The following is a 9,862-nucleotide window of genomic DNA, read 5'->3' on the forward strand; positions in this document are numbered from 1 at the left end:
AGGAGGGGGTGGGTGGGTGGGAGAGAAATATACATACGGCGGGGAGGGAATATATACATGCGGTGGGGAGGAGACTGTCTATTAGGAGGTGGTGGGGGTTTTGGGCATTTACGGTGGCCAGTTTCGAATTGCAGCCTCCCGTAGGTGCTCTTTAAGAGCGGTTTTGAATGTGGGTAGGGATTCACATTCCTTTACAGCTTTGGGTAGGGCGTTCCACATTGATGTGGCATAATTGCGAAACGTGTTTAGTCCCTTGTTTGAGCCGAATCTGGGTTTAACATGATTTGTTGAGCTTCCTCTGGTGTAGTGGTTGTGGTATTCACTGACCTTTGGGAAGTATTTTGACATGTACATGGGTACCTTAGTCGTATAGTGTATCTTGTAGACCAGGCCCATTGCAAGTTGCTGTACTCTGTCGTCTACTCTAAGCCATCCTAGGTTGTCAAAGTGGGCAGGGGTGAGGTGGGTTCTGGGGTTCAGGTCAAGTAGTAGTCTGACCAGTTTGTTTTGTGATGTTTGTAATTTTGTTTTAAGCGCCTTTGAGGTGCTTTGGTACTAAGAGGTGCACGCATAGTCGTAGTACCCTTGAATGAGTGCTCCTGCCAGAGTCTTCAGGGTATTCTTGTTTACCAGAGAGGAGATCCGGTACAAGAATCGAGTTCGTTGGTTGACTTTTTTTATTACATTGGATGCCATTTTGTCACAGGAAAGATTTGCCTCTAGGATGGAACCCAGGTAGGTAATTTCGTCTTTCCTTGTGACAATATTGTCACCCACTGTAACTGAGGCCCATGTTAGACTAGTGTTTTTGTGGTCGTTTTTTGAATACGTTTGAATACGTTTCATGTCCCTTTTACACAGAAATGCGTTTTTTTTTTGCGTTTTTTGGCGGATACGTTGTGGCCCCTACTGAAACGCTAATGTTTTCTGTTTTTGAGCAGTGCCAAAACTCGCCGACAACAGTCGTGTAGCCTTCACGGAGCCGTTGTTGCGAAAACGCCCATGCGCAGTAGATACCATCTGCGTGCCCTTCCGGTGACAACAGAATGTGTGTGTGTGGGTGTGTGTGTGTGTTTGGGACAGAGCTCCGTGTCCCAAACAGCTGCAGCTACCATGTGTTGTCAAGTTATTGTTATAAGGACCCCAGTCCAAGCTACAACAGTCTGCATTCCCTTAACAATTGTTTGTATTGAGCCGTATTGTATTGTACCCATTATGCAATATGTTAAATAAAGTTTACATTACCGATTGGTTGAGCACTGCCACTGGCTAACATGAGCTAGCGTTAGCTATCAGACCCTGTTAGCTCAAAGCTCCTCTTTCAACTTAACAAGCATTAAACAAAATGGCCCAGTCATCTATTCACCTTTGTTTAATACACACAGCGTTGTCTCTAATGTTATCTAGCTACTGATAGCTCCCGATATCATCAGTTTGGTGCTGGCTAACTAGCGTGAGCTAACGTTAGCTTCTAGCCACAATGCTATACTGTTATAATGGCATATTCCATTGACGTTAGCATGCCGCTAACAATGTAGCTACCGATCTTTTTTTAGACTAAACTATCCGCTCTTGGTGGTCACTTGTGTTGATGTTAGTTTTGTTTCATCAACAAATGACAGGCAGAACACACAGTGAATGTATCGGTTTTGTTTATTGCACTTTTATTAGACTTTGCTGAAAAAGAAGTGCTGCAATGGGTAAACAGGCAAAGATGGTGGCGCCCGGCGCCGCCTTGTTGACATATTCTTTGCAGGAAGTGTATTGGCACATTCAAGTTCTGATTGGTTGAAATTGCCTTCATGTTCGCCACCTACTGCCACCTACTGCTTTGGCAGTGTACTACATCACTGTGCTCAGGTGACAAAAACGAAAGTGTGACTCGAGGCTGCTACGTTGCGGCGAAAACTCATCTGACAATGAAACGAAAATGAAACGAAAGTCTAACCGCCACCTGAGAAGCCGTCGGTCTTGCTGAGTTTGTTATTTGAACCGAAGAGAATTAACTCTGTTTTGCCCATGTGTAATGATAGTTTGTTATCAGCGAGCCATATGCAGATTTTGCCTAGTTCCGAGCTGAGGGTTTTTTCAACCTGCAACTTGTTCTTGTCAGAGACCAGCAGGGCTGAGTTGTCCGCAAACAGGAACAAGTTGCAGTCACAGGCTGACGACATGTCATTTGCATAAATTAGGAAGAGTAGCGGTCCTAGTATGCTTCCTTGTGGAACACCACAGCTCACTGTGAGGGGGGGGGGGGATAGAGTACCGTTTACCTCTACCATCTGTTCTCTCCCCTCCAGGTAGGATTGCATCCAGCTCACTGATAGACTATCAAAACCAATTGCTTTTAGCTTGTCAATCAGAATGGAGTGATTGACAGTGTCGAAGGCCTTTTGTAGGTCCAGCATGACCATGCCGCAGTATTTGCCCGCGTCCACCTCTTGTTTGATGTGGTCGTTCAAATAGAGGAGGCATGTGTCAGTGGAGTGGGACGTTCTGAAGCCAGATTGGAATTCGTAGATTAGATTTTTTTCCGCCAGGTACTTTTCGACCTGTTCGTAGACTATTTTCTCCATGACTTTCGAGATGGAGGTAAGAATAGAAACAGGGCGGTAGTTGCCTGGGTCTAATTTGCTGCCCTTTTTGTGCAGAGGGGTCACTCTCGCAATTTTGAAGTCTTTGGGGACGTGTCCCTGTTTTATAGAGAGGTTTATTATGTGTGTGATGACTGGGGTGATGGCGGCTGCTGCGTCTCTGAGGAATTTGGAGGGGATGTTTTCATGGCCAGTGGCCTTGTTAGGTTGGAGGGCGCTCAATTTTTTGAGTACCTCATCGGTTGTAACCATTTCAAGTTTGAAGTCGTCTTTGTGGACCCCTAGGTTTTTGTAGTATGCTACTATGTGTTCTACCCCATAATGCCCTGAGTGGGAGGGTAGTTTGTTTACCAGTGTTGTGGCTATGTTTGTGAAGAAGATGTTTAAGTAATTGGCTATATCCAGCTTGTCTATGATGAGCGTGTTGTCCATCTTTATGTTTATGTTTGAGAATCTGGTTTTAAGTTTTTTACTGCAGCCTAGTTGATTACTGAGTAATTTCCAAAGTTTGCGGGGTTTGTTTTTGTTTTCCTCAGTTTTGTCGTTGATGAAATTTCTTTTTGCGGTTTTGATCATGGTGTTTACGTCATTTCTTAGTCTGTTTCTTTGAATTTTTAGTTCAACCACGTGGGCTTGGAGTTCACTGTTTGAGCTTTTGGAAAGCTTTGTCTGACTTTTATGAAGTTCAGAGCATTTTTTGTCTCTGGTTTTCATAGCGGCCAGTATTTCAGTGTGCATCCATGGCTCAGCGCGATTTTTAACCCTGGTGGTTCTTATGGGTGCCATGTTGTTCAGTATTGCTGTGAATTTGGTTTTGAATCCAAGCCATGTTTCTTCAACCTGTGTACCACTGAGTTCATCTGACCAGGGTGGTTAACGATAGTTTAAGAAACCGGGGTCTAGCCTAAAGAAACTATGGAAATCTTCCTCCCTGCTAATAATATCACAACAAAGCTTTCCAATGAGAGTCCATCCAGTCATGTCCTTCCTAGCCCTCTGCTCCCCCTATCGGCTGCCGTCGGTACTGCAGCATGGGCCCTTAAGACCCCCCACCACTACACTGGAGGCCTGTGTATGTGTGTGTGTGTGTGTGTGTGTGTGTGTGTGTTGGGGGTAGCTCTTCAACTACCCTCCCCTGTAGACGAACGCTGTCTACCACACACACACACGCACACACACACACACACACACGCACACACACACACACCGACACACGCACACACACACGCACACTCCTCTCTCGGCAGACTGCTGCTTTGATGTGTGTGGAACAACGTCATCACTCCAGCGCAGGGGAGAGGAGAAGAGAAGAGAAGAGAGGGGTGTAGAGAATATATTTGGGGGAGTGTAGTAGCAGGAGCAGGCTGTAAACCCTCCTCAGAGGCAGAGAGAGAGACAGAGGCAGAGAGAGAGACACACACACTGAGAGAAATAAACACACAGCAACAAGTGAACAGGCTGCAACTCGGAACTCGTTCTCTTGCAAGACGCCTTTTTTATTTTTATTTTTACAATCAATAACTATACGATGAACAAAACAAGCACCAATTCGCAATAATACCTGCGATTTTTGTGGACCAACCAACCGACCAACAGAGCGACATATATAGAGCTGCTGGTCGCAGCAACAAAAAAAAACACAATAAAGCCAGAATAATGTACGGTGTATTGAAACTCTGATATGGACTAACAACTGCTACTGTACGCTGCAAATGCGCAAGTTTTCGAGACGAATTCCCACACGAGGCTAAATAAAACACGCACCGAGGCGCAATGGAGCCGCAACTGCTGTGCTGCGAGGTGGACACTGCTGTCCGGAGAGAGGTGGACACCAGTGTCCGGAGAGACATCAGAGAGGTGGACCACACGGTCCTGCAGAGAGCCCACCAGGACCGCAACCTGATGAACGACCGGGTCCTGCAGGCCATGCTGCGGGCAGAGGACAACTACCTCCCCGCGGCCAACTACTTCAGATGTGTCCAGAGAGAGGTCGTCCCGTACATGAGGAAGATAGTGTCCACTTGGATGCTGGAGGTACGTAGCCTATATATATATATATAACATATGACTTTAGTTTGGTCACAGTGTAGGTGTTGTAAAAACAGTAAAGTACAGACAGTACAAGTTACAACGAAGAGAGGTTGGCATGGCATCTAACCAGGTAACAAAGGTAACAAACAGTAAATGGGGGACCCTGATGTAAACAAGACGAACGTCTCTGGTCTGCATCCCCTTAACAATTGTGTGTATTGAGCTTGATTGATTGATTGATTGATTGAAAACTTTATTAACAGATTGCAGAATGGGTACAGTACAGCTCAATACATACAATTGTTAAGGGGATGCAGACCAGAGAAAGACTTTCGTCTTGTTTACATCAGGGTCCCCCATTTTCAACTCATCATAATATGACATACACGACATACAGATAGATTAGACAGTACTGCTACATCTATACATTTATGACATACCAGATTTGCAAATACAGTACTGTACTGTATTGTACCCATTCTGCAATCTGTTAATAAAGTTTTCAATCAATCAATCAATCAATCAATCAATCAATCAATCAAAGTGCAGTAACAATATACAATGTAGTGATTCAACTGGAGTATACTACTGAGTAATAGTGCTAATCAGATGTATGTACAGTTACAGTATTGTTACAGTGATACAAAAACACTATGGTAATAAGTCATGCTGACCAGCGGTATAACTAGTAAGAGTAGGTAAGGGATAACACACACACACACACACACACACACACACACACACACATATATGTATTATAGTTGTGTTTGTTCAGCGTGGCATTCACGAGTTGGACTATATAGGCTGTATCGGGGATAATGGTTTTCCTAAAGTTTGAGCGACTAGACTAGACTTTTTATTCTGCTAATTATATGCTAATTGACACGACGTATATATGGAGCCTATTCTAATAGTCTATGTAGTAGAGGACATGCCTATGTAAAATAGCAGCATGTGAAACATTATTCACACGCTCCTCAACAGTTTGTCAACAATAATTCCATGAAGCCTAAGGTGTATTTGTCTTTGTAACTGGATAGGGTAGGCTACACATGTCTCTGTTTACACAAAGACAAATATTTATTTTGCAAGCATTTTTTAAATAGTTCAAAATTTTGGTTTTTATATTTCTGAAAATGTGGCGTAGCTGCTCCCCTGTCTTTTTTTGGGAGGACGCGCTTGCACGTCTTTGTGTGGCAGGGCTCGCGCATGGCTCGCGGGAGGAACGTGTGTGAATGACAACTTTTAAAGGCCGCGACACAAGCAGAACATTCTGACTGAGGCCATGTCACATTTAGCATGGGATAAAACCCAAACAGTATCCATTTGTGAGCATTTACTTCCTCATGATGTCATGTATGTCATGTATGTCATAAATGTCACTCTCTCCAGCCTTTGAAACGCAGCTAGCATTTCCAAATAGATAATGTGTTACAGTAGACCTATACCTGTTTGCTATGTGACCAACACATTATATCACAATATCTTCCTTATGTTCAATGGTGTCACAATATTTGATGGAACATTTATGCAAATTACACTGTGATGTGGGGTAGTTTCAGGTGTATAGTTATGTTATGAATTGAAAATGGGGGACCTGTCCCTGATGTAAACAAGACGAAAGTCTTTCTCTGGTCTGCATCCCCTTAACAATTGTGTGTATTGAGCCGTACTGTATTGTACCCATTCTGAAATCTGTTAATCCAATTTTTAAATCTATCAATCAATCAATAGTCTTGATTGTAGCCTACTCCAGGTGTGTAGGCCTGAATGTAGCCTACTGGGCTGTTCCAGGTGTGTAGGTCTGTAGCCTACTGGGCTGTTCCAGGTGTGTAGGTCTGTAGCCTACTGGGCTGTTCCAGGTGTGTAGGTCTGTAGCCTACTGGACTGTTCCAGGTGTGTAGGTCTGTAGCCTACTGGGCTGTTCCAGGTGTGTAGGTCTGTAGCCTACTGGGCTGTTCCAGGTGTGTAGCCTGAATGTAGCCTACTGGGCTGTTCCAGGTGTGTAGGTCTGTAGCCTACTGGGCTGTTCCAGGTGTGTAGGCCTGAATGTAGCCTACTGAGTAGTTCCAGCTATGACTATAAATAATCGCCTAAAAAACAGATGTACCCAGTCAACCTTAAATAAACAAATGAACAAAACCTTATGTACCCCCCCCCCCCCCAGGTGTGTGAGGAGCAGAGGTGTGAGGAGGAGGTGTTCACAGTAGCCATGAGCTACCTGGACAGGTTCCTGTCTGTGGAGCCCACCAGGAAGAGCCACCTGCAGCTGCTGGGAGCCGCCTGCATGTTCCTGGCCTCCAAGATGAAGGAGACCGTGCCGCTCACCGCAGACAAGCTCTGCATATACACGGACAACTCCATCACGCCCACGCAGCTGCTGGTAGGCTATTGTTTATTAGACCTTCCTTGGTTGATTAGGGGAGTTGGTTGATGGGGTTAGTTGATTCTTTTGAGTATTTATTTACAAGTTGATTCGCTGATTATTGTTATTGACACCCTGTAAATACAGCAGAATGAAGCAGGTTTGGGGTCAATTCTCTTTTCAAATCATCAATCAATCAATCAATCAATCAATCAATCAATCAATCAATCAATCAATTCATTCAAAATTAATTGAAAAAGTCTAACCGGAATTTTCAGTTCATGTGTCTTATTTAATACTGTAATACATTGGACAGGAGAACCCTCACATGGCAACAGTTTTTCAATATTTTGATTTGGAAGAATTTCACGTTATAAATTGACTGTGACTGAAAGTAAATTGAATCCCTGAACATGGAAGGAAGAGCATGCCCTCTAGTGTCCTGATGATGTCATTACGCCCCCTCTTAGACATCAGTCATTGTATTCTGAAACTCAAATATTTGCTTTTCTCTCTCTCTCTCTCTCTCTCTCTCTCTCTCTCTCTCTCTCTCTCTCTCTCTCTCTCTCTCTCTCTCTCTCTCTCTCTCTCTCTCTCTCTCTCTCCATAGCAAATGGAGCTGTTAGTTTTGAGCAAGCTGAAATGGGATCTGGCCTCGGTGACGCCTCACGATTTCATCGACCACTTCCTGTCCCGGCTACAAATCAGAAGAGAGGATAGGCCGATACTTAGGAAGCATGCTCAGACATTCGTGGCGCTTTGTGCTACAGGTAGGCATACCTATCTATCTATCTATCTATCTATCTATCTATCTATCTATCTATCTATCTATCTATCTATCTATCTATCTATCTATCTATCTATCTATCTATCTAAAATGATGTCACTTCCTGCAGATGTGAAGTTCATTGCCACGCCTCCCTCCATGGTTGCCGCGGGCAGCGTGGCAGCAGCGGTGGAGGGCCTCCAGCTGAGGATTGTGGGTAGCGCCGTGACATCACAGAACCTGACTGATCAGCTGGCACAGGTCATCAGAAGCGACCCGGTACGTAGATCAGCCAATCAGTCAATCAATCAGTCAGTCAATCAATTAATCAATTTAGTCAAATCTGTCTGTCTGGCGTGTTTCTTTTTACATTTAACGACACAATTGAATGAAATTAAGTGAATTTGACATCTAGAAAATCGTTATATAAATATAATTGATTATTATTATTATTATTATTATTATTATTATTATTATTATTATTATTATTATTATTATTATTATTATTATTATTATTATTATTATTATTATTATTATTAATAATATTTTTATGAACTGAGCTTCCTGTACTAACAGAAGGCTCTCTCTGCAGGACTGTCTCAGAGCGAGCCAGGAGCAGATTGAGGCGCTGTTGGAAATGAGTCTCCGACAAGCACAACAACAACAACAACAAGAACAACAGCATGCTGTTACGATAGAAACCAAGGGCTCGGGGGAGGGGCAGGACCTTTCAGCCACGCCCACTGACGTCCGGGACGTCAACATCTGACTGGATACTCAGGTTGTCTGTCAAACCACAGAGAGTCGCCGCCACGGAGACATGGGCTGAGAAAGGGAAGAGGAGAGGAGGGGCTCGGACTGATGGAACAAGTCCTCCTCTCTTCCTCTCTCTCTCTCTCTCTCTCTCTCTCTCTCTCTCTCTCTCTCTCTCTCTCTTTCTCTCTCTCTCTCTCTCTCTCTCTCTCTCTCTCTCTCTCTCTCTCTCTCTCTCTCTCTCTCTCTCTGTGTGTGCGTGCGTGCGTGTATTATGTGTCTCTCCGCTATCTATTTACTTCCTGGCTAGTGTGACATCACGAGACACCAGGAAGTTCTAACTGTGGCTCTCTTCTTAAAACAGCCAAAAAAAATGCGTCTTCTATTCAGAGAATTTGCATACTGGCATACTTCCATCCTCCCTACCTACCTAGCTAACTTCATACCAACGACCGAACAAGGGCACAGGAGGGGACGCCACAGAGAGGCCGCTGCCCCGGAGAGAGAGAACCATGTTTCATACAAACTGATGCTGCCTGTAGCGCCACCTGGAGGACAAACTATAGACCCAACCGATTCAGGGAAGGAACTGAGAGGGACTTTGGGACAAGCGCGTCAAGATATGGTTGCTCCTCTGCCGTGTCCATGTCCTCCTCGTTTGACCCCCCACCACGTTCTAATGCCGGCTCGTGAGAACCCTTTGACACTAGCTGCGACTGAGCCCACGTCATAACGTCCCGTTCTGTGTGGTTCACGTCTGAGGAGGGCTGGGCGACATACTGATATTTATCCTCTATCGTCCGTATGTGTTTTTGTATCTTGGGTCTTTTTGATATCCTTAAATTGTGATACACCAATTTTACCGTCTAGTTTAATTAATCATTAAAATGTCAATATGAAGTCAGATTTCACACAAAATATTTGGATATGTTCAAGAACGTTAATTGGAACAGTTTGATTTTCATACTGTAGTATCACAGTTTCCATCATCCAGTATGATGGACTGGATTGTCTGTTTGTGACAAGCTGAGCAGATATCCTGACATTTATCATTGTTGGGGGGGGGGGGGCCTTTTGAATATCGTTATATTTAATTTCGTTTTTGATGTGATACAGGAGAGAACTGCGTGGTGTAGAATATGTCGCCTCCTCTGATGTGAGACTGAAGACTGTTGATCTTGCTGCAGCTGACCTCTAGCTGACCTCTAGCTGACCGCTAGCTGACCTCTCCATGCACTGATGGCTCTCACAGTCCTGAAGCACTGGACCAACCACATCTACCAAGACCCTTTGAGCTGCACGATCTCGCACACGAGATTAGAATTCAGACAGAACAGAACGTTCTAATGTCGA

General features: G+C 44.3%; 1 protein-coding gene across 1 annotated transcript; it reads left to right on the top strand.

Moving 5' to 3' along the window:
• Positions 1-4,174: 4,174 nt before the first annotated feature.
• On the top strand, positions 4,175-9,425 carry LOC311245022 (G1/S-specific cyclin-D1-like). Its single transcript, XM_084334777.1, has 5 exons — positions 4,175-4,628; positions 6,793-7,008; positions 7,601-7,760; positions 7,887-8,035; positions 8,349-9,425. Exons 1-5 carry the CDS (start codon positions 4,368-4,370, stop codon positions 8,523-8,525), a joined length of 963 nt encoding a protein of 320 aa, XP_084190903.1. The 5' UTR covers positions 4,175-4,367; the 3' UTR covers positions 8,526-9,425.
• Positions 9,426-9,862: the final 437 nt, after the last annotated feature.

Source organism: Notolepis coatsorum (assembly GCF_963971535.1).
Source record: "Notolepis coatsorum genome assembly, chromosome: 18".
NCBI classification, from domain to species: Eukaryota; Metazoa; Chordata; class Actinopteri; order Aulopiformes; family Paralepididae; genus Notolepis; species Notolepis coatsorum.

Excerpts from the sequence above, each read along its gene's own strand:
- LOC311245022 (XM_084334777.1), top strand. The coding sequence starts at position 4,368 with ATGGAGCCGCAACTGCTGTGCTGCGAGGTGGACACTGCTGTCCGGAGA. Across the intron at positions 4,629-6,792 it reads TGTCCACTTGGATGCTGGAG|GTGTGTGAGGAGCAGAGGTG; the intron begins GTACGTAGCCTA and ends CCCCCCCCCCAG. Across the intron at positions 7,761-7,886 it reads CGTGGCGCTTTGTGCTACAG|ATGTGAAGTTCATTGCCACG; the intron begins GTAGGCATACCT and ends CACTTCCTGCAG.